Source organism: Alosa sapidissima, chromosome 8 (assembly GCF_018492685.1).
Source record: "Alosa sapidissima isolate fAloSap1 chromosome 8, fAloSap1.pri, whole genome shotgun sequence".
NCBI lineage: Eukaryota > Metazoa > Chordata > Actinopteri > Clupeiformes > Clupeidae > Alosa > Alosa sapidissima.
In genome coordinates this window covers 34,491,246-34,517,151 of record NC_055964.1, presented here as the reverse complement: position 1 = coordinate 34,517,151, position 25,906 = coordinate 34,491,246, and the positions used below count along the sequence as shown (strand labels likewise).

Here is a 25,906-nt window from a genome sequence, read left to right as displayed (position 1 = left end):
AGGGTAACTAGTTTTTAAATGTAACATACAAGGTACAGATCCTTGACTCTTTTTGCAAAGTTGCTTTGGCATCCATTGTGTTTTTGCCTAATTTATCACCTTTAGTGGAGGCCAAGCAGAATGCTGCATAGACAATCATTGTGTTTCTATATTTTCATAACCTTTTTACTGGGGGCCAAGCAGCTGTTAGTGCACCCATTGTGTTTCTATCGTCTCTTACTGGGGGCCAAGCAGTAAAGCTGCTCTCTATCCTTCTAACTTTATGTTGTTATATCATATTATATCACTATCCAATGATAAGTATAGTATATACTGATCCCGTGAGGGAAATTTGGTCTCTGCATTTATCCCAATCCGTGAATTAGTGAAACACACCCAGCACACAGTGTACACACAGTGAGGTGAAGCACACACTAATCCCGACACAGTGAGCTGCCTGCTACCGCGGCACTCAGGGAGCAGTGAGGGGTTAAGTGCCTTGTTCAAGGGCACTTCAGCTGTTCCTACTGGTCGGGGATCGAATTGGCAACCCTTTGGTTACAAGCCCGAATAACCGTAACCAGTTGGCCATGGCTGCTATTTGCTCTCCATATTATCACTTTCTTACATACTTTACTCGAGTGTGAATAGAGTGAACTTCTCTATAGATGCGTCAGTGCAGAAGGGAGGGATGCCAGGAGTGTCTGAGTGTGTAGAACACACTGGGGTGGTAACCCAGCTGATCAGAGAGGCACGAGGGAGAGGGGGACTTGGCGGTGTTGTGGCTGGACCTTGCCAATGCCTAATAAGCCTCAAGCGTTTGAGGATGCCTCTGCCCACTGTAAAGCGTTTGAGTATGCCTCTGCTCAACGTAAAGCATTTGAGTATGCCTCTACCCACCCAACATAAAGCATTTGAGTATGCCTCTGCCCAATGTAAAGCGTTTGAGTATGCCTCTGCCCAAGCATTTGAGTATGCCTCTGTCCACTGTAAAGCGTTTGAGTATGCCTCTGCCCACTGTAAAGGGTTTGAGTATGCCTCTGCCCAACGTAAAGCACTTGAGTGTGCCTCTGATCAACGTAAAGCGTTTGAGTATGCCTCTGCCCACTGTAAAGCATTTGAGTATGCCTCTACCCAAGCGTTTGAGTATGCCTCTGCCCACTGTAAAGCGTTTGAGGATGCCTCTGCCCACTGTAAAGCGTTTGAGTATGCCTCTGCTCAACGTAAAGCGCTTGAGTGTGCCTCTGATCAACGTAAAGCGTTTGAGTATGCCTCTGCCCACTGTAAAGCATTTGAGTATGCCCCTACCCAAGCGTTTGAGTATGCCTCTGCCCACCGTAAAGCGTTTGAGGATGCCTCTGCCAGCTTTAACCTCCAGTGCCCTGGAACAAATCAGACCACTTGACCGCTGACTACATGTGACCTTGACCTTTGACCCCACAACCTTTAGTTCCTGATCAGGGAAACAAGGCTTTTTAGTTATTAACTGTGCAACATGTTTTAAAGATACTTAACCTCCCATGGAAGAAACACTCTGCTGTAACAGACGGAACCACAGACACACAAACAACAGGAGAAAACTGTGGCATTGGTGGAGGCAGAACAACGTCATTTTAAAAGTCACCTTTTTTCTCTTCCTCTTGGCAGAAGCTTTTAGAGATGTTGGATTTAGGTGGTCTGTGTCAGATGCTAATATGAAACCCAAAGATGTCTGAATGGATCCTTTTTTTGTGCTACAGGTTGTTGATTTTCCGAAGAAGTGAGAGGTTAGAGGAGACCAGGGCGAGTGCTCAGTTGTTAATGCTGCACACAAGGCCTGCGTGTGAGACTGTTGGTGTCGTAGTTCTGTTGTTAACGCTCCACACAGGCCCTGCGTGTGAGACTGTTGGTTTCGTCGCTCCGTTGTTAACGTTGCAAGCAGGCCCTGCGTGTGAGACTGTTGGTTTCATAGCTCCGTTGTTAATGCTGCACACAGGCCCTTCTTGTGGCCCTGAGTGTGAGACTGTTGGTTTTGCAGCTCACAACACCAGCGTCTCAGTAGTAAAGCATATCCCTACTGCTGTAATTCGGCCGTTGGCACAAGGCCAAATGCAATTACCTTTACCAACCCCACGACCACGAGTGTCATATTGCTTTCATACAACAGTTCCTTTACTAACTAATTTAGGTTTAAGATACAAAATTGTGTTTTCTATCGTTTGTTTGTTCGTTCATCCTCCGCCCACAAAAAAATGTTCTAATGATAGTTAAAAGTATCTTTGGCCTTGTCATTTCTCGTTTCCATGTGACGAGAGTCATACGGCGCTTGCAAGTGAATTCGGAAATATAATCCAAGATGGCGGAGCTAGCTCATAGACGGCAGTATTTCTATATTAAAGGTGCTCTAAGCGATGCTGGGTAACGTCACTTCTGTTGACCTTCAAACAAAACAGAGAGCTAGCTCGCTACTTCCTCCCCCTCCCTCCCGTGCAATTGAAACTCTCCTAAACGCGCATCTTGTCTGTCATTTGCTGGAACAGTTTGTTATGTTTTTATGAGCTAGGTTTGCCCAGGTTGTTTTTGTTGCCGTTTTTGGAGCCTGGGCTGTCCACAGAGATCACGTTTATTTACAGTGTATTCAGGACACAGACAGCTAGCGGTTGGTTAGGTGACGTTTGCAGTAAGTGATATAAAATGTTTTAGCCTAAAAAACGTGTGGCATCACTTAGAGCATCTTTAACAAATAATATATCTCAGCGCCAAATTTATCAAAAAATGCTATTGATTTGCGCTACGGCAGCTCATCTCGACGAAGCAGCACAACTGGATAGAACATCAGATACTACCTACTGTAATGTGTTACTACTCTGTTTGTGTATATCTCATGAGTCACAAGATCTCGTAAGGCAAAACAATTTATATATATATATATATATATATAACTTGTAAATATAAGATCCTCACAAATGTAAGACCCTCAGTTTCATTGGTTGTAGCCCTGTTATGTGTGCGAAGAAGTCGATCTTGTCCATGTTTGCCTATTCAGTGGTAAATGTCCCACAGGATTACTGCTAAGGTAAGGTTTCATTGTCAAATATAGTTAAGTCACAGAATCATACCTTTTTGCCCTCACAATGTATGCAGTAGTGATAAAAAAGATAATTTTATAAAAATGGAATAGTACAGTTAACTAAGTGGTTTTAAACAGTTAATGGAAAATGTAATGGAAAAATAGGCCCAGTCAGTAAATGATATTCAGTGTCACTTGATGGAAACTCTGCACTTTGAGTATTTGCCTAGAGACAAATGATGCACTGATCTGATCTCATGATCAGATTGGTTGTTAGATGAGCCCAGTTCTTGTGAAAGAGCTGTGATCTTACTTTCTGTTCAACATTCCTCATGAGTTGCTGACAAGATGACTTTAACAGAGATTTTACTAGTCCTCACTGGGATCATTTACACAGATGCAAAGAGTGAGTAAACAGCCTCTATTTATTTATAGACAGAGTAAACTGCCTCTTTTGACACGATACACCCAGAGACTAAAGTGAGTAAACAAGCTTTATTTGCACGATACACATAGAGACTAGAGGATAAGTGTGACTAAACAGGCTTTACTGACACACAGAGACTTAAGATTTACTTCTGAAAGAGAATGCTTTGTGAGTGTTATAGGCTTTAATGAGCAGACAGTAAAATCATGCATAGGAAAGAGAACTAAGAGCAAGACAGCAGAGAGAACTGCAACTACAACTGTAATGTCCTGTAATGACAGCTTTTACTCCCGGCCCCAATAAAACTCCGATCTGATTCACATCAGAATTCAGTGCTACATTCTGGGGGCATGTACAATCGAGCTCACAGACATGTCTCTGAATGATGCAGTGCTTTTAAAACGTTGTGTTGTTGTGTGTTTCAGCTGTTCATGTGGATATTCATGCGTCTGGATGCACAGACTCAGATGGACAGGACATGTATGGACTGGATGGGGAAGAAGTGGCTCACGCAGACTGGGAGGCTCAAAAGTATGTGATGACACTGCCTGCGTTTGCTGATCCATATGCATATGAGAAGGGCACATATGAGCAGGCAGTCGCTAACCAGCAAATCTGCAGGCAGAACTTGGCAATAATCATACAAGCTTATAAGCACCCAGCAGTGGCAGAGGGTGAGTCATAATAACATCACTGATTTATGAAGCATTTAAATTTAAATTCACACACACCCCTCTCTCTGGAACACTTGTCTCTCACTCTTTCAAACATCCCTTACAGCCCCCAACAGCCCATCTTTCACACTGTGGGTAGAACACAGCAACTCCTTTTCTCTGTATGTTTTCAGAGTCCAGTGGATTTGTTTTTAGCAATTCTGAGAGTTCACCTCATGGTGTGTGTATGGTCATCAGCGACCAATGACAATCAGTGAGTTTTATTTGTCTTCTTGTCAGTAATGTTTTATGGTGTGAGCACTTCCAAGAGTTCACCTCATGTTGTGTGTATGTCACTGGTCACTGATGACCAGTGAGTTTTATTTGTCTACTTGTCAGTAATATTTTCCTGCCATCACATCACCCCCCCCCCCCTCCCCTCCATATCCAGCCGCATCCGACCCCCCTTAACAGCCAATCAGACCCCCTCTCTTATTCACTTCACCCCCCCGCCCACAGCCCATCTGTTGCATTGTGGGTAGAATACAGCAACTCCTTTTCTCTGTAAGTTGAGTCGAGTGGATTTTATGGTGTGAGCACTTCTAAGAGTTCACCTCACGGTGTGTGTATGTCATTGGTCACTGATGACCAGTGAGTTTTATTTGTCTTCTTGTTAGTAATATTTTCCTGCCCCCCCTTCTCTCTCACTCTTTCAACCACCCCCCCCCCCCCGTGACATCCCCCAATCTGTCACACTGTTACTGTAATGTTCTCCTGCCCCCCCCTCCATCTCCAGTCCCCCCCACGAGCTTCATCTACCCCAGAGATGAGGTGAAGGTGGGCCTGCAGAACTCCCTCATCTGCTTCATCGGTGGGTTCTACCCGCCCCGGCTCAACGTGACGTGGACCAGGAACAGCAAGATGGTGACTCAGGGAGTGAGCACCAGCCAGCTGCGGGTGAATGTTAACGACGGCACCTACAGCCAGTTCTCCACCCTGCAGTTCACCCCTCAGAAAGGAGACATCTACACCTGCACCGTGGACCACCAGGCACTGGAGAGACCCATGACAAGAGAGTTCGGTAAAAGATCAAAGCACATTTCTATAAATCCACATAGTCCCTTAAAATGGCACAATTATGAAAATATAAGTATAATTGATGAATACATATGTTACGGAGATGAATTTAGATGCAGGTTCCATTTTGTTGTTTAAAAAAGGGGCCAACACGATTCGTAATCACCAATCGTCATATAACGCTGAAGAAGGGCATCTTGCACAAAACGTTCGTGGGGCAATTAAAAGAGTTTAAAAAAGAATAACTGTGAGTGCTATCTTTTATTTCTAAAGTGTATTTTGTAGTTGACATTTTAGCAGTGCTACAGTATGGCTGTAGTTGGTATTTGTAGTCAGTATTGCATTATTGTAGTCAGAGGACTAATGTTACAGGTACTGTTGGCTATGATACTGTTACTGTTGCTATGATACTGTTACCGTTGGCTATGCGTTGCTCTCAAGTCAGAATAAAGGCTCAAAGTTGAGTTAGTCAATCATATCAGAATAGCACTGTCAGTGAATGTTAGTAAATACTCCAGACTCATAATTGGATTCTTTCTCTCTCTCTCTCTCTCTCTCTCTTTGTGTGTTGTGGGTGTGTGGTGCCTATGTGTGTGTGTGTGGGTGTGTTTGTGTGTTTTGTGTGTGTGTGTGTGTCTTCCACAGATGTAGAGGTGTCTGAGGTGTCTGAGTCCCGTCTCAGTCTACCAGCAGTGTTCTGTGTAGTGGGTCTGATCGTGGAGATGCTGGGTATGGCTACTGGCCTGTTCTTCTTCATCAAGGCAAGATAGTGGAGATGCTGGGTATGGCTACCGGCCTGTTCTTCATCAAGGCAAGATAGTGGAGCTCAAACCGCATCTCTTTGTGGACGTCACTGCAGAGTCAGTCAGACTCTCAGGAAGATGGAGGAACATCGAGACATTGTTTGTTTTCAATGTGTCATAATAAAGAATGATTTGACATTCAAGTGCTCCAGAGAACCCTTTTCTTGAACACTAATTGCACCACTGCTGAGTTAAAGTCTGACATTCTCTGTTTCTGTGCCTCTGTGCATAATATTCTAAGGAAGATGCCTCAATGAGAACAAATTCTTACAAATTAAATGAAAATGATCAAGAATATGTTCACAATGTCCCTTCTGTAAATGTAGTATATTATCAAATGTTTTCACTGTGGCTTTGTACCATTTGTAGAACTGACATAGTTCACACATTGTGGTAGCCTGACGATGTAGGGTCTGGGGACTCACGAGGGGCGGGATAATCGGTTGTCTTTCAAATTCCCTCTGCACGCAATAGGATAGCGCTACAACTCATGAGTCCCATGTGTTTTCCCACCAGCGGAGCTAGTTGGCTAGTTCAAACTTTTGCCAACTTAAAAAAAGGGGTGAAGAATATTCCCCTTGGAAATGAGACACCACCAGCCAACCATAAGGGAGAGCGGGATGATTGAAACACTTGAATTAACGTAATTTACAGAGATCGTACCACACAAGCTAATATTTTGTCACTAGCAACCTGTCTTCTGTCAAATAGGCTATCATTGCATTTTCAGCTCGGAATAAAACAGTTCAGGAATTATTTCAACAACAGCAGAACGTGCCTATGTTCGTTCGTAGCCTACCTCCTGGTCCGGGTGAATGAAACAGGGATGGGGACAAAATAAACATGCAGTTTGCTATGTAAACATCCCACAACTCCGATATTTTACAATAATATCCAAATGGTTGTTACTTGACATCAGAAGCAATCTCTGCCTGTAATAGCCTATGCGAGGAGTCGGCAGCAGTAGGCCTATGCAGCATTCATATCAGACGAGCGGTAAAAAAGTTCAGCGAATTTAGCTGCTGTTGGACTTTACATTTCTGACATGGATGCTGGCAATTCGTGGGGTAGGCTAACCTGACTCTCGCCAGATGAATTTCGTTCCGCTTAGCTCCGCCTAGCTTCGCTCACATCCATCTGGGACCTCTTCCATTGAGAGTGATTTCTGCACCAGATTTTATGGTACAGCCAATCAGGACGCAGGGCGGGAGTTTCATAGATGTGACATAGCGTAGAAGCGACTGTGAGACTGTTATCAGCGTCACGGGTTGGCTTCGATGTGAGTGGTTGAAGTAGCACATCAATAGATGACGGACAAGTGGCTTATTCAGTGGAGCTAGGCGGAACGAAATTCATCTGGCGAGAGTCAGGTTAGGGGTAGGCTATATCAGACATGGAAATATGTAAAATGCGAGACATTTGCGCAAATAATGATGTGCTGTTCACACATTCACAAAACAGCGATTTTTGAAAACTTCCTCATGAAGAACAGGACCTGCAATATATGGTCACAAGATTGAATCCAACATAAAACAATTACCATTTTAATTTTATAATCCTTATTAATGCCAACATTTCATATCAATGAATATCTCGGTGTGCTTGTTTTTCCGGTGTGAGCGGTGTATGTTGGGTATTTCTCTTACCCCTCGGTTTCAAGTAAGCTCCCGATCTTGCTTGGTTTTATGGGGTATCTACCCCTTGCCCTTATCCCTACCCCTCGATCGAAATGAGAATTGAGATAGCCCTTCGTCTCACGTGCACGCGCAAAACTAAGGGGAAGGGGGAAGGGGTAAAATAGAGAATTGAGATTGGTCCTAAGGGTCTGGCCATGACTAATGTAATGGCCCAACCCGAGGGGCGGCACCAAGCATGCATTTGAAAATCTCACTGCACGCAATTGGATAACACTACGACCAATGTTTACTGACTGATTCCGGACTTCGACGCAATTGGATAATGCTACAACCAATGTTTATTGACTGATTCTGGACTTCGACGCAATTGGATAATGCTACAACCAATGTTTACTGACTGATTCCAGACTTCGACGCAATTGGACAACACTACGACAATGTTTACTGACCGTTATCATTGCAGCGCTGTCGTCATCTGTTTAGCTCGCCTATATCAAATACACCGATGTGATTAGTGCCCAACCAACCACCCTCTCAATCACTTTATTTGGCCTCTCTGAGGCAGTTGAGTTTAAAACAGAGTTATACACAATCTCTCAGACATGAGTGTTTTAACCAATGATCTTCAGCAATCAGCACTTGCCTTACCAGAAGCACTACCGGTATACATTAATTTACTATCACTACACATTCATTTACTACATTCATTTACTACACATTCATTTCCTACCACTGTAGTTAAGATATAAAATAAGGGATATCTCATTTGATACCTCATACGACATTTACAGTTTTTTACAACTGTTTCCACACATTTTCAAACTCTAAAATTAAAAAAAAAAGTACAAACAAAACCCACTGTTGCTAACAAAATGCCTCAAATCTCCAGCAAAATGCCCCATTATAAACACTTTTGTCACAATATGACATTTTGGATACATCAGGTAGCCTACACTGTTGCTCAAAACCTAAAGCTCCTCTGTCTTTTTTAATGGGCTTCTATGTATATACAAGAGTGAAAGCCATCTACAGAGAGAAGTTGAAATACAAAGTAAATATGTACAATTGTTGGTTTCAACCATATTGAAACCAAAAATATAATTATTATATTTGTTAGCTCTTACTAAATTGTGACCGAAATACAACCAGATGTCAACACCGTATTTCTGTATTGTTAACGTATAAGGTGTGACCCAAATACTGTCAACTCAAATTTGGCAGTGACGCTACCATGGAGGATGCATTGTATTGAGCAATGCTTTTGGGAAACGCACCCCAGATTGTTGCAGACTGTTGATGTTGAAATACTTACCTTCCTGTATTTACAATGTGTGCATACTAACCAAGTTCTGCATAGAAACTACTGACAGTTTGCCTGCTAAACACTGATTGGTCCTCTTCCACATCTGCCTCTCTCAAAACTCGGTTTCTTTCACTATCTTTCTCATACAGTAGCTCTGGACTATGAGAATGTCCACAGCGCAACTCTTCATTTCTGGGGTGATCGTCCTCGCAACTCTGTCAGGAGCACGTGAGTCATGCACTCTTATTATGCACAATCTCAGCTCATGTAATCTCATCTCTGCACATTTACATGGCGTGTCAACTTACAACATGCCAGCATTTTTTACGGCAGGTTTGATCTTTTACTGCCTTTGTATATCATTCCCTTAAAACATTCATTGTCAACTGAAGCATTAATGTACCAATGGCATGGAAAATAATACACTTTAATTAAATATATGTATATAGTGCCATAAAATATGCATATGTCTTGCATACATTTGAACTGGATCCCCTTTTGTGTATTTGCTCATTTAAATGTGTCAAAATGTATATTTATATAGTGCCATAAAATATGCATATGTCTTGCATACATTTGAACTGGATCCCCTTTTGTGTATTTGCTCATTTAAATGTGTCAAAATGTAGAAAAAGAAGACAACTCACACAAAAGCTGTATGAAATCAAAAATGTAATCAAAGTGCAGAAAAAAACCCTTTTAGGTTGGGGGCAGCCGTGGCCTACTGGTTAGCGCTTCAGACTTGTAACCGGAGGGTTGCTGGTTTGAGCCCCGACCAGTAGGCACGGCTAAAGTGCCCTTGAGCAAGGCACCTAACCCTTCACTGCTCCCTGAGCGCTGCTGTTGTTGCAGGCAGCTCACTGCGCCGGGATTAGTATGTGCTTCACCTCACTGTGTGTTCACTGTGTGCTGAGTGTGTTTCACTAATTCACGGATTGGGATAAATGCAGAGACCAAATTTCCCATCACGGGATCAAAAGAGTATACTTATAACAAAAGGTAAAAAACATACATTTTAATGTGATCATTATTCAGGCTAGGGGGTAATGTTGGCATGTGATCATTATTCAGGCTAGGGGGTAATGTTGGCATGTGATCCTTATTCAGGCTAGGAGGTAATGGTGTCATGTGATCATTATTCAGGCTAGGGGGTAATGTTGGCATGAGTATGTATGAAATGAGGAGTTACAGCAGAGGTGTATTGTGGTGTTTTCATCTGCAGATGGAGATAATGGATACTATACCTCCTTAGTGGATCAGTGTCGATTCAGCTCCTGGGACCTGAGTGATCTGGAGTACATTAGCTCGTACTGGTTTAACAAGGATAAGTTCGTAGTTTTCAACAGCACGGTGGGGAAGTTTGTGGGGTACAGTGAGTTTGGAGTATATAATGCAGAGAGATGGAACAATGACCCAGCGATACTGGCACAGATGCGCGCTGAGAAGGACAGATCCTGCAAACCCAATGCCCAGACTAAGATTGATAGCATACTGACGAAGACAGGTGAGTACGAGTAAGGATTAAAACTGCATTCAAGAAATAAGTTAACTTAAACCATGCTTACGTCAGGTTAAATTAAATCGTGCTTATATCATTTTAGCTTAAACCATGCTTATATCAGGTTAAATTAAAGGTGATTTTAACATTTAAAGGTGCCTCCAGACCAGCCATACTTCTGACAGAACAGATGGAAAATGTAAACGTATAGCCTCTATTGTTTGGGGCAGTGTTTGTAAACATGTATGGGTAACACTTTACAATAAGGGGACACAATTTAGCATTTTCTAAGTATTAGTTAAGCATTAACAAACACTTAATTCATCATTATTTAGTATCTTTTCAACATTACTTGAGGATTAACAAATGTGCTTTTCCTCATTATTTAGTAGGTGTTATCAGCAGGCGCACCTGCAGGTGTCTGTAGATGGGTGTGCATACCATAGCATTCATTCTTGCAGGTGCCCTGGTCATCACTGTGTTTGTTATAAATTATTAATTCCTAATGTGTGCATTGTTAATCCTTATGTAATGTTGAAAACATGCTTAATAATGATGAATTATGTGTTTGTTAATGCTTTACTTAAGCTTAACTTATACTTAACTAATGCTAAATTGTGTACCCTTATTGTAAAGTATTACCAATTATTATTTAGCACTTTTACAAGGGTATATAATTTTATTCACATAATGTAGTATGGGTGATCTTTATTTCTGCTAAATATACTCAATGACAAAGTTAATACACTACACCATTTAAAAGATTAAACATTCCTCAGAGTAAGCTAACTTAGTGTTCAGAATGTTTCAATTTTTTCTCTGATTTTGGAATGCAGTTGAGCCAGAGATGACGCTGAAACTGACGAGGCCCTCTAGTGGTGGTCATCCTGCGGTGCTGACGTGCAGCGCGTACAACTTCTACCCAAAGCTGATCAAAATGACCTGGTTCAGAGATGGACAGGAGGTGACCGGTGATGTGGTAACCAGTGAGGAGCTGGCGGATGGAGACTGGTACTACCAGATGCACTCCCACCTGGAGTTCACCCCCAAAGCTGGAGAGAAGATCTCCTGCATGGTGGAGCACGCCAGCCTGAAGGAGCCCAAGGAGTTGGTCTGGGGTGAGAACACTGCCTAACAAACGTGTCTGGTTCAAAACTCACCTTAGCGATACAAGTAATTAACTCACCGCATGCTTTTCATGGTTTATTGTGGTAAAACTGCACAAATTCCAGGGGGCTAAAATGCTCTTTTAGTACCAGTGTCTCTATATGTTCAGAAACTACAGAGCCCCTGAAGTGACATGTGGGAGTTATTTGTGTATTTTTAGAGCTCCTTCTGTGTTGGTTTGCAAAACTTTTGCATTCCTTCAGAGTAAGTTTTGCAGTCCCTCGCATAGTCAAAAGTGTTGTGAGGGAATACAAAGTGTGGGAATAAAAACAAATCCCACAATGTCTCTGTAAAATATGAATATTTATGACTGTTTGGCTTTACACATGGTGGATGAATGTTTATACTGTTTGGCTTTACACATGGCGGATGAATGTTTATACTGTATGACTTACACATGGGTGGATGAATGTTTATACTGTATGACTTACACATGGTGGATGAATGTTTATACTGTATGACTTACACATGGGTGGATGAATGTTTATACTGTATGACTTACACATGGTGGATGAATGTTTATACTGTATGACTTACACATGGGCGGATGAATGTTTATACTGTATGACTTACACATGGGCGGATGAATGTTTATACTGTATGACTTACACATGGGTGGATGAATGTTTATACTGTTTGGCTTTACACATGGTGGATGAATGTTTATACTGTATGACTTACACATGGGTGGATGAATGTTTATACTGTATGACTTACACATGGGTGGATGAATGTTTATACTGTTTGGCTTTACACATGGTGGATGAATGTTTATACTGTATGACTTACACATGGCGGATGAATGTTTATACTGTATGACTTACACATGGGTGGATGAATGTTTATACTGTATGACTTACACATGGTGGATGAATGTTTATACTGTATGACTTACACATGGTGGATGAATGTTTATACTGTATGACTTACACATGGGTGGATGAATGTTTATACTGTATGACTTACACATGGGCGGATGAATGTTTATACTGTATGACTTACACATGGGCGGATGAATGTTTATACTGTATGACTTACACATGGGTGGATGAATGTTTATACTGTTTGGCTTTACACATGGTGGATGAATGTTTATACTGTATGACTTACACATGGGTGGATGAATGTTTATACTGTATGACTTACACATGGGTGGATGAATGTTTATACTGTTTGGCTTTACACATGGTGGATGAATGTTTATACTGTATGACTTACACATGGCGGATGAATGTTTATACTGTATGACTTACACATGGGTGGATGAATGTTTATACTGTATGACTTACACATGGTGGATGAATGTTTATACTGTATGACTTACACATGGTGGATGAATGTTTATACTGTTTGGCTTTACACATGGGTGGATGAATGTTTATACTGTTTGGCTTTACACATGGGTGGATGAATGTTTATACTGTTTGGCTTTACACATGGGTGGATGAATGTTTATACTGTATGACTTACACATGGTGGATGAATGTTTATACTGTATGACTTACACATGGGTGGATGAATGTTTATACTGTATGACTTACACATGGGTGGATGAATGTTTATACTGTATGACTTACACATGGTGGATGAATGTTTATACTGTATGACTTACACATGGGTGGATGAATGTTTATATGGCTGTATTGCCTTACACATGGTGGATGAATGTTTATACTGTATGACTTACACATGGGTGGATGAATGTTTATACTGTATGACTTTACACATGGTGGATGAATGTTTATACTGTATGACTTACACATGGGCGGATGAATGTTTATACTGTATGACTTACACATGGGCGGATGAATGTTTATACTGTATGACTTACACATGGGTGGATGAATGTTTATACTGTTTGGCTTTACACATGGTGGATGAATGTTTATACTGTATGACTTACACATGGGTGGATGAATGTTTATACTGTATGACTTACACATGGGTGGATGAATGTTTATACTGTTTGGCTTTACACATGGTGGATGAATGTTTATACTGTATGACTTACACATGGCGGATGAATGTTTATACTGTATGACTTACACATGGGTGGATGAATGTTTATACTGTATGACTTACACATGGTGGATGAATGTTTATACTGTATGACTTACACATGGTGGATGAATGTTTATACTGTTTGGCTTTACACATGGGTGGATGAATGTTTATACTGTTTGGCTTTACACATGGGTGGATGAATGTTTATACTGTTTGGCTTTACACATGGGTGGATGAATGTTTATACTGTATGACTTACACATGGTGGATGAATGTTTATACTGTATGACTTACACATGGGTGGATGAATGTTTATACTGTATGACTTACACATGGGTGGATGAATGTTTATACTGTATGACTTACACATGGTGGATGAATGTTTATACTGTATGACTTACACATGGGTGGATGAATGTTTATATGGCTGTATTGCCTTACACATGGTGGATGAATGTTTATACTGTATGACTTACACATGGGTGGATGAATGTTTATACTGTATGACTTTACACATGGTGGATGAATGTTTATACTGTATGACTTACACATGGGTGGATGAATGTTTATACTGTATGACTTTACACATGGTGGATGAATGTTTATACTGTATGACTTACACATGGGTGGATGAATGTTTATACTGTATGACTTACACATGGTGGATGAATGTTTATACTGTATGACTTACACATTGGTGGATGAATGTTTATACTGTATGACTTACACATGGCGGATGAATGTTTATACTGTATGACTTACACATGGGTGGATGAATGTTTATATGGCTGTATTGCCTTACACATGGTGGATGAATGTTTATACTGTATGACTTACACATGGTGGATGAATGTTTATACTGTATGACTTACACATGGGTGGGGTGGATGAATGTTTATACTGTATGACATGGGTGGGGTGGATGAATGTTTATATGGCTGTATTGCCTTACACATGGTGGATGAATGTTTATATGACTGTATTGCCTTACACATGGTGGATGAATGTTTATATGACTGTATTGCCTTACACATGGTGGATGAATGCTTATATGACTGTATGACTGTATGGCTTACACATGGTGGATGATGTGGTGTCTCCACAGAGCCCTCCATGTCCAGGGCTGACTGGTATATGGTTGCCATGGGAGTAGCAGAAATGGTGCTGGGGCTGATTCTCGCTGCTGCCGGGATCATCTACTACAAGAAAAAGACCAGAGGTCTGTAGTGAGCATGCTCAGCAAATCCAGCAGGCTGGATATGATAGGCTAACATATAAGTCTGTCAGGATATGATAGGCTAACATATGAGTCTGTCAGGATATGATAGGCTAACATATGACTCTGTCAGGATATGATAGGCTAACATATGACTGTCTGTCAGGATATTAGGCTAAGAAATGACTCAGAGTCAGAATATGACAGGCTAACATATGACTCTGCAGTGAGCATGCTCAGCACGTCCAGGCTTGATATGATAGGCTAACATATGACTGTCAGGACATGATAGGCTAACATATGACTGTCAGGATATTAGGCTATGAAATGACTCTGTCAGAATATGACAGGCTTACATATGACTCTGCAGTGAACATGCTCAGCATGTCTAGGCTTGATAGGCTAACATATGACTGTCAGGATATGATAGGCAAACATATGACTCTGTAGTGAGTATGGCCTGCACAACCAGCAGGCTTGATAATATGATAGGCTAATATATGGCTATGTCAGAATATGATAGGCTAACAGATGACTCTGTCAGGATATGATAGGCTAACAGTTTCAACAAGTTCACATGGTGTGTAGTTTATTCACAGTGCAGGTGAACTAGACCATATCCATATTCTGGATGTTTGGGTTTTGATGTTCTGTGTGATTTGACTATTTCTTTTTCAACAGGGCGGATCTCGGCATCCAAGACCAGCATGGACAAAGGTTTTCATCAGAAGAATATGGATACCAACTTCCTGCTATGGCTATTAAGTTCTTACAGATCCTTCTCAGCACACTGTGATTCAAAGACCCCTGTCAAGAAATCAATCCTGAATACCGTGTGCAGTGATCATTAAGTTCAATCCTGAATACCGTGTGCAGTGATCATTAAGTTCAATCCTGAATACCATGTGCAGTGATCATTAAGTATTAATCCTGAATACCATGTGCAGTGATCATTCAGTATCAATTATGAATACCGTGTGCAGTGATCATTAAGTATTAATCCTGAATACCATGTGCAGTGATCATTAAGTATCAATTATGAATACCATGTGCAGTGATCATTAAGTATTAATCCTGAATACCATGTGCAGTGATCATTAAGTATCAATTATGAATACCGTGTGCAGTGATCATTAAGTTCAGTATCATTAAGTTTGTAACTTGTGATTTACATGTCCTCAGACCAAAATAAATTGTCTTTTGTAGAGGAAGGACAGGCACACTTTATCCCAGTTGAATAAACCTGAAGTGATAAACAAAGAAAATAAACTTAAAGAAAACTTATTTCCTACCACTCATATTTTATAGAAACACTCATTATCATTGAGGTTCACACAGAGGTATTTCTCCTTCATACAGTCTGACAGGTGTGTTTATCAAATGTTGTCATATCCCAGTTCCATTAGTGTGACTTTGGCTTCCTCTGCAGGACAACTTCAGCATGTACAATGTCCTTCTACAAGGTTACATGTTCATGAGTTTGTATCACAGGAGGTTTTATCATGTATTGCCCATGTAATCTGTATCCAACACTATATTTGGATATCTACAAAGACTTCACAGCTAATTTGTTGAAATGAAGTTTTTCTGCTTGTTCACTAAAGATCAATTTAACCAGGCCCAACATCTAACCTTAACTATAAATTATGTTGAACAATTTTGTAAGTATCTGTAGGTGAGTCTAGAGGTGATCATCCACATAAAGTGCTACCATAATGATTAATCAGGTGTAGGACAAGATGGTTGGTGCCCCTACAGCATAACTCATGTCCTGATTGGTGCATCTACAGCATAACTCATGTCCTGATTGGTGCATCTACAGCATAACTCATGTCCTGATTGGTGTATTTACAGCATAAGTCATGTCCTGATTGGTGCACCTACAGCATAACTCATGTCCTAATTGGTGCACCTAAAGCATAACTCATGTCCTGATTGGTTGGTGCTCATACAGTCAGGGCTGTAGCACAACATCTTGGCCCCTATGCATAAGCAGTCTGGATGTCACTTCCCCCCCTCCCCCCAAAAAAAAAAAAAAAATCAAGCCACTATACACATGAGTCAACTTGCCAGTCTGCATACTATTGTGTCTCTGTTCTCAGTTTTCCTCGCCAGTCCTGGATCCTATGGCAAAAATATGGCATTGCCATGACGACCATTTACTTACCATGCCCTCTGCTGTCTTCTCTTCATCCTTCTCACAGTGCTCAGAGCAACATTCATATCCCTGCCTGCTCTCTTCATACCATTATCCTCCCATCACTTCTCCCCTGCTCTCTTCATACCATTATCCTCCATCACTTCTCCCTGCCTGCTCTCTTCATACCATTATCCTCCCATCACTTCTCCCCTGCTCTCTTCATACCATTATCCTCCATCACATATCCCCTGCTCTCTTCATACCATTATCCTCCATCACATATCCCCTGCTCTCTTCATACCATTATCCTCCATCACATATCCCCTGCTCTCTTCATACCATTATCCTCCATCACATATCCCCTGCTCTCTTCATACCATTATCCTCCATCACATATCCCCTGCTCTCTTCATACCATTATCCTCCCATCACATATCCCCTGCTCTCTTCATACCATTATCCACCCAACACATATCCCCTGCTCTCTTCATACCATTATCCTCCATCACATATCCCCTGCTCTCTTCACCTCCATCACATATCCCCTGCTCTCTTCACCTCCATCACATGTCCCCTGCTCTCTTCACCTCCATCACATATCCCCTGCTCTCTTCACCTCCATCACTTCTCCCCTGCTCTCTTCACCTCCATCACATATCCCCTGCTCTCTTCACCTCCATCACTTCTCCCCTGCTCTCTCTCTTCACCTCCATCACATGTCCCCTGCTCTCTTCACCTCCATCACATATCCCCTGCTCTCTTCACCTCCATCACTTCCATTATCCTCCATCACATCTTTTATACAAGGACAGACCCCTCTGCAAGCATGAAGCATATGGTTGATGATATAGCCATATAATACAATACACACTACAGGCCCTATCGTGCACCCGGCGCAAGGTAAGCGCAACGCAAGTCTTATTCATATCGTACCCCGAATTTGTCCCCATGCGCTCCACTTTTATTACACCTTACGTCCAGGAGTGTGGCCATTAAGAACATAAGAACAACCCTTTTGCATCCAGGAGTGTGGCCATTAAGAACATAAGAACAACCCTTTTGCGTCCAGGAGTGTGGCCATTAACAACATAAGAACAACCCTTTTGCGTTTGATCACAATATCGCGCCATTAAATTAGTGAATGTGGACTGGCCACACCTTTAATGTCTATAAAATGTACGCCTCTGACCATCCGTTTCTGATCGCCAAAATAGGGCCCTTAATCACACACTGTGAATTCCTCCCATTTTTCCATATTTTATTTCATATATCACAGTCAGAGAGACAGATATGGGCTTCCTCCTGAAAACATTGTCCAAAGATGGTATTTCCAAAATACACATGACTGACCTATCCATGCTCCACGGATTTGATTTAAAAGAAAAATAGGAACAAACCAGGATTTGTAACCAAGAGTACAATGCATTAAATCAACAACAATCAAAATGTTAACTATACTGACCGTATATGAAAACATTATTTCACTGGACAGGATGTTATTGTACAGCCTATGTAGTATACAGCTGTACATTACATCACAATTTAAATCCAGTAATTTAGAATATTTGTATCTCACTGTAGCACTGTGGCAATTGTGAATAATACAGTGTTTCACATTTGTATAATGAGAAATGCAACACATTCACTTGTGTGATTTATATACATCACAGTTTTTGCCCATTGCTTACACACTAGAAATGAATGCTTAGACCAAAACCTCAATACCTAAACTTCTTGTAGCATACCTTAAACACTGTGTAACCATAACTTATTTCCAGCTTTGCACATTGTTTGCAATTCTGTAACACACTTATTGCAAAACACTACACAGTTTCTTACATTAGACACTTTAATAAATAGCAAACTAGCTAACCCTTTATTAATATTTGTAAATATCTATTTGCCACAAGTTAATAGTTTTTTCATCATTAATTAAATATTAGTTGTTTTGACAAATACAAAACAATCTATTAACTAATATTGTATTAATATTTGTTAATAGTTAACTAAATCTTGACTGGTTTGAATCTTACCTTAAAGGGCGTTCTTTCAACGTGTCTTGGCAGGGACAGGTATCTTAAGTCTCATGACCTCACCACAGGTGTGCCTCAGGGATCAGTATTAGGACCCTTGCTTTTCTCTATTTACACCACTTCCTTAGGTGAGACCATTCGCTCCCATGGATTTGACTATCACTGTTATGCAGACGACACTCAACTGTACCTGTCTTTCCCACCTGATGACTCTAGCGTGTCCCACCGGATTTCTGCAATGCTTAAGGATATTTCAGCCTGGATGAAAGATCGGCACCTTCAGCTTAATCTCTCAAAAACATAGTTTTTGGTGTTTCCAGCTAAAACAGCTATTCCACAACAGATTAACATCCAGCTTGACTCAACTTCACTGACCCCAACTAGATCGGCACGTAACTTGGGCGTTGTAATTGATGACCGACTTAACTTCTCTGAGCATGTAGCTTCTATTGCAAAATCATGTCGGTTTATGCTTTACAAAATTAGAAAGATCAGACCTTTTCTGACACAAGATTCCACACAACTTCTTGTTCAGACCATGGTCATCTCTAAGCTGGACTATTGTAATTCACTATTAGCTGGTTTACCCGCTTGTGTAATAAGATCATTACAGCTGATTCAGAATGCTCGAGCACACCTGGTCTTCAATCAGCCAAAGAGGACACATGTAACTCCTCTCCTAGTTACTCTCCATTGGCTCCCTATAGTAGCCAGAATTAAATTTAAATCTCTCACTTTGACACTGACTGGATCTGCTCCTCAATTCAATTCAATAATCAAGCCTTACATCCCCAACTGCCCACTGCGGTCTTCTGATGAGCGTCTGTTATGTCGACCAGTCATAAAAACTAGGTCTAATTCAAGGCTTTATTCCTCAGTGGTTCCATGTTGGTGGAATGAGTTGCCCAGTGCTCTCCGTTCCTGTGGTAGTTTTGGGTCGTTTAAGAGGGGTCTAAAGACATTCCTATTCAACATGTACTTAGTTGTTTAAGTGCTTATGTATTATGGTTTGTATAATATTGTTTTATTTCCATTAGGCTGTTAATTAATTTGACATTATTGTTTATTATTGATATTCTCCTTAATGTAGTCTTACCATGTCATTGTTTTTATATTATTGATTGAATGGACATTATTGTTTTATTATTGCTTTTCCCCTAATTTTCATTGCTTATTTTATTAGGCTATTGATTGAATTGATATTGTTGTTTATTATTGCTATTCTCCTTATTATATTTGACCAACATTCTAATCTGTTCCCTGTTCAATTTTAAATATTATGTTGTTTTGTATTTACGTGTTGCTTTGGACCAGGGGCGGAGCTACGTGGTGGCCAGGGGGGGGGGCACGGCCACCACTGGTCAAAGCTTGGCCACCCTGCTGGCCCCCCCAGCTCCGTTCAGTGAAAAGTAAAAAGAATTAAAAATTGCTGCCGTTTTGTACGGCACTTTGCCAACACTTTGCAAAGCAGGGACTGAACCAATTACTGCACTCTATCTATATTGGCCCAGTCAGGAAGTGTAGCCCACTGTTGTGATCAAATCGTGAGTAGGCTAGACACAGCAGCAGCAGCGGGATAATTCAAGTCATCTGTTAAAAACACTTGACAGTAGACTACTACTTAATAACTGTTCTACTGTTCTTAGTTCAGATCTCCAGAAACAGCTTCCCATTTAATTCCAATGGTTAAGTCCGCATAGTCCAGACAGGCTCTTCCATTTACTTTATGATTACATGTAAAGCTGGATGCAGGGCATCTATCATATGTCATGAATGAATGCACTTTACTCCAAAGAGGGCTTGTCATGAGAAGTTGCTAACCATCAGCCTTTCTCAGCAGAACTGGAGAGCAAGGCGGCAGAAAGGAAAGGCACTGCTGCCCCCTGCAGGAGTGGCAGCCCTGGCAGCAACCGAGAGGAATTGGACCGCAATGGCAAGTGAAGAGGAGTGAAGTGGAGGAGAGTGTCATTCAGAGCGCGGTAACGCTGTTACAAAAATATTTAGATAAAATTCGGGTGAAATGCAAGCATATTAGGCACATATCTCCGGATGGCTCCAATAAAAGTAGACTAATAGGGCCTAGCCTAGGCTACTTTATAAAAAACATAATTTGCTGACTGCGTGTGGTTCTTGCCATAGCTGGCCAGGCAGAGGCAGGCTGCTTTGCCTGAGTTCTTTGTTACATTGCTCCAGAACTGTTCATCGCAGCGAGATGAAACCTTAATTGCGAGCAGAAGTGGGGCTTTCCAACGAGACTAAACACTTGCCTGTGCGATCAAGTATGAAAAAAAAAAAATCATGAAATTAAATCAAATTGATTTATATTTACAGTTCACCTGCGCACCCATTACTCTGTTTGAATTACTCGCGAACCCGTGATCGCATAGATATGGCAAGCATATCAGAAGAAAGAGGAGACACAGGGCTAGATATTGGTAACAAGTACATCCTTCTGGGTTATAAAACAGATGAAATGACATCAAAATAATAACTTCATATAGCTCGACTTACCCCACGTTTTTGTGTGTTGTGGTGGCAAGGCATGTTCATAATCCAACGCTATCATGTGTTTCTCTATGGCAAAGTGTGCTCATAATGCGGTTTTGAGATCCCAGCAAATTCCTGCATGGCATCAGGCCCGTCGCTAGAAGGCAAGCAAACCAAGCAATTGCTTGGGGCCCCGAGCTGGCCAGGGGCCCCAAGACAACGACTGGCTAAAAATAAAATGCAACGACAAACTGTGAGCGCCCCTTCGATAGTCAATGCAGTAAAGTGCAACGACACTGTTACAGGCAATACCGGGATCCCCCTCAAGGGGGCCCCTCTCAGTAGTCGCTGACAGCAGCCAGCCAGCCAGGTTTGTGGTCTCTGCTGCTGCCGCGAAAATATAAAACCTCGGCAGTCATAATGAAGCGGAGTTATGCGTCCGGAAGCCAGAAGAGAAAGGAAGAGGATGACAAGAAAAAACAAGATAGTGGTAAGTGATAAATTACACTGGATAAAATAGTTCTACTTGTCTTGTACAAATGGTGTAATGTCGCAGCAGGAAGGCTAGTCTAGCAAAAAATGTTTATGTTAACTACCTGCCTGACGGCCCATGCTGCTTACAACAAACTAGAACAGTTAGCGCAACTTTTTTTTCCGAACGGACGGAATATGGTTACTGTAATATGTTAACGGGATAAGGAAGACGCAGATCTGTTCCAGAATCACTGTTTATCGTATTTAATGACATAACATTGCTATAGCTTTGTAATAGGTTTTGATGAAAGTGGCATAGCTTCTCTGCTATACTATCGGAACTCCCCCTATTACCGTCGGTCCCGTATTTCCACCGTCTTGCATGTATGTGTCACTTAATATCCATTTCTATACAAACCAAGACAGCAGACTCCTAAAGAAACGCAACCACCCACACCATAGGTGTATCTAAATTAGCTATGTACCAAAAATGACATTTTACCGTGACCCAAAGAGCAGTGTAGACAGTGTTGTAAGGCTGCGTGTACACAACCACTTGGAGCTCCAGTGGAATTTTAATTTCACGACGAGAATTCTCGGTCTAACCGTTCATGTGCCGTTGAAACGGTGTAAATAGGCGACCCATCAGGCCAGCACTATAACTCCGAGCGTGGTAAACAAAATCGGATATTTCAGGCAGTAAATGCTCCAGATTTTTAAATCAAACCAGATTTTGTTCAAATCTACACACCTATGGCTACTGAAAAATGTCAGGTTAATTTAGTAAATGTTATTTTGAAGTGTTAAAAAACATTGTTGTTTTAGAATTTCTGAACAAAAGTGGTGATAATTGGGGATGTTACGATAACTATTCGACCGCGATAATCTATTTACCAAATGGGGGTTAGGAAAACCACACGATAAATTCCGTGCATCAAAGCAGACTGGAACATTCATGTCTAGTAGTATTCATGCACGCCAGCTGTTTACAGTCTTTAAAGCATCAGGTGTGTCTGTCTAATTCTCAAACAGCAGAATGCTTAAATGCTATGTTAAGCTACAAGTAGGCCTAGGTCAATGTATAACATTAGCTTGGGATGTTTTTACAGTAAGCATTGGTAGTTGTGAAAGCAGCTGCATCCCTTCTAAATATCAAAATATGGAAATGCTAACATATATTTTCTTTCTCCCTCAAGGTGCTTTGCTTAAATTTCTCACCTCCACTGATGAAGATGGCCTGAAAGGTTAATCTTATGTGTGTGTGTGTGTGTACTTGTATTTATGTTGGATTTTTAAATTGCTCCACTGATGAAGATGGCCTGAAAGGTTAATCTTATGTGTGTGTGTGTGTGTGTGTATTTGTATTTATGTTGGATTTTTAAATTGCTATACAACCTGCACTCTATAGTTTGAACAATCCTTTTTCTGCATAAGATGGAAGTGTTTTATTTTCGGTGGGGGGGGGGCCTCCATGTCCATTTTGCTTGGGGCCCCCAAATTCCTTGAAACGGCCCTGCGTCTGATATAAATGCATAGACCAACAGCTGCCGACTAGCCTGGCGGGCCATCCTATATCATTGAAATGTATAGTCTGGAATCGACCCATTCACCTCGCTTAATCCAAGGGGCGGGCAGAGAATTGTCTTTCAAACTGCCTAGGCATGCAATAGGCCAGCGCTACGACCAATCAGAACAAAGAGCAGGATGATGTGGCCAGAGTGAGCAAGTTGATATATCAAACTTTTACCGTATCCGGTCGGCAAAACGGCAAATACATCCTTCTTCGAAAGGAATGACTTAAGTGCATTGTGTTGCTCAACTTTCAAAGAAAAGCACAAGTCCAACTCCTCCAAAGTTGACGCCAACGCCGATTCAAACAACCGCTCTTCGTTCGCCATAGACACCTTCCTTGTTGTTCACCGTCGCAGGACTGTTGTCATCCTATTAAGCCCGCCTTAAGACTCCTAACAAAATAAAGCGCTGTGATTGGATGACGTCCACAGCGTCAGCCAATAGTAATCCCTATGGTTTGCTACTAGACGTACAGGCTGAGCAAATTAATTTGCCGCCGCTAGGGTGCGTCTAGATTTCTAGGCTAGATGCCGACTGCATCTTGGAAGTTTGTTGTTATAAACACTCATCATTACGACTATGACTAGCTACGACTTCTCATGACATAATGGTAGCCTATTGGTGTCTCTTGCAAGGGACAAGGGGTAGGCGTCGGGGAAGGGGTATATGAAAAATGGGATTGGGTTTGACACCATGCTACAATAAAGCACCAGAGCTGTGTCTGGATTTTGAAGCGTCTTGAAGAGTGGATATTAGGCTAGGGCCTACACCTATTTCATTTTATGTTGAGGTATCATGTAATATCAAAGTCAAAGTCAAAGTCAGCTTTATTGTCAATTTCTTCACATGTTCCAGACATACAAAGAGATCGAAATTACGTTTCTCACTATCCCACGGTGAAGACAAGACATATTTTACCAATTTAGGTCCACAGACAAACATAACATTCAAGTAAACAAAAAAGTAAGTAAATAAGTAAATAAAAAAGTAAGTAAATAAGTAAATAAGAGGGCACATATAATAATGAAAAAATAAGAGCAGCAAAATGTGGTTGAAATTGTGCATAGACAGTCAATAAAAATACTAGTGCAAATTCAGGCCAATAAAAGGCTTGGGTAGTTCTGTTTGACCTAAGTAAGAAGAAAGTGGCATAGTGGTGCAAGTTATGTAAGAGCAGCAGAAGTGTTGTGTTTTCAGGACAACAACACCAGTTGTAAAGTGTACAAGTGTGCAAGTGTGCAATATGTAAAAATGCATGCCTATTGTGCAAATCAGCCAATATGTGATGTTAACGTTTGCAAACTTGGAGGTTTTGGACAACTTCCCTAACAGAACGATCCAAGAACTCTGAGGTAGGCACCTCTGACTGAGGCAGAGGTGGCTTCCTTCATAGTCAGAATTGCGAGAAATAGTCGCAATTGCGAGAAAAAAAGTCAGAATGGCAGAAAGTCACAATTTAGCATATTTTTTGACTGACCTATCCATGCTCCACAGATTTGATTTGAAAGGAAAATAGGTACAAACCAAGATCATAAGAGTATGATGAAGCTACATTGAATCAACAGTCAAAACAGAAACTGTACTGATACACCATATATGAAAATGGTATTTCACTGGACAGGATATTGTAGAGCCTATGTAGTGTACATCACAATTTCAATTTGATAAATTATTATTTGTATCTCACTGTAGCACTGTGGATATTATGTACAGTATACTGCAGTGCATCACTTTGTATATAATGAGAAGTGCAACATATTCGCTTGTGTGATGTATATTAGATTAGATTAGATTCAACTTTATTGTCATTGTGCAGAGTACAAAGAAAACCAATTATTTATTATACGGCTCTTCACAATGCAAGTAGAACGCTCCATTGACTTGAATGGGATTTCCCAAAGTTCTACCGGTCATTATTTTCGCCTAAGGACCTCTGAATAATGACCGCTGTCAATGGCAACAGACTTGCATTCAAAAGTGAAGGCAGACAGTTGATCAGCTGTGTTCTAAAGAACGTTTGATTCAAGTTCAGCGTGTTGCGAACTATTTGTTTCTCAGCAAAAGCAACAACGAAACGGTAACAAATAAATGTAGAGGCATATCGTGGAGTTTATTTTTTATTTTTGGCAAGTAGCCGGTATAATAAGCGGGATAATGTATAGAACGCCGGTCATTATTGGGAAAATAAGTCCCTTCAGGGCGAAGCAAGACCCCTCCAATGGCGCGTCGGGGTCCAGTTCGCCCTGTTGGGCCTTATTTTCCCAATAATGACCGGCGTTCTATACATTATCCCTTATGTATGAATTAACTAATACGACAAATATGAACTATGTATTTTAATATATTGATTAATGTGCAGATAAAACTTTGTCGTATGTGGCTCACAG

At 41.1% G+C, this 25,906-nt stretch overlaps 2 protein-coding genes across 3 annotated transcripts; both read left to right on the top strand.

Annotated features, from left to right (window-relative positions):
* The first annotated feature begins 3,331 nt into the window (after positions 1-3,331).
* Positions 3,332-6,131, top strand: LOC121715187 (RLA class II histocompatibility antigen, DP alpha-1 chain-like). Its single transcript, XM_042100639.1, has 4 exons — positions 3,332-3,434; positions 3,881-4,129; positions 4,905-5,189; positions 5,831-6,131. Exons 1-4 carry the CDS (start codon positions 3,377-3,379, stop codon positions 5,953-5,955), a joined length of 717 nt encoding a protein of 238 aa, XP_041956573.1. The 5' UTR covers positions 3,332-3,376; the 3' UTR covers positions 5,956-6,131.
* Positions 6,132-9,058: 2,927 nt separating this feature from the next.
* On the top strand, positions 9,059-16,097 carry LOC121715183 (rano class II histocompatibility antigen, A beta chain-like). Of its 2 annotated transcripts, XM_042100632.1 has the most exons (6): positions 9,059-9,156; positions 10,151-10,432; positions 11,263-11,544; positions 11,712-11,715; positions 14,695-14,816; positions 15,495-16,097. In XM_042100632.1, the coding sequence occupies exons 1-6, from the start codon at positions 9,090-9,092 to the stop codon at positions 15,662-15,664; spliced, it is 927 nt and encodes a 308-aa protein (XP_041956566.1). In that variant the 5' UTR covers positions 9,059-9,089; the 3' UTR covers positions 15,665-16,097. The 2 variants fall into 2 exon arrangements, with proteins under 2 accessions (XP_041956566.1, XP_041956568.1); XM_042100634.1 differs by lacking the exon at positions 11,712-11,715 and having other exon boundaries at positions 14,703-14,816.
* Positions 16,098-25,906: the final 9,809 nt, after the last annotated feature.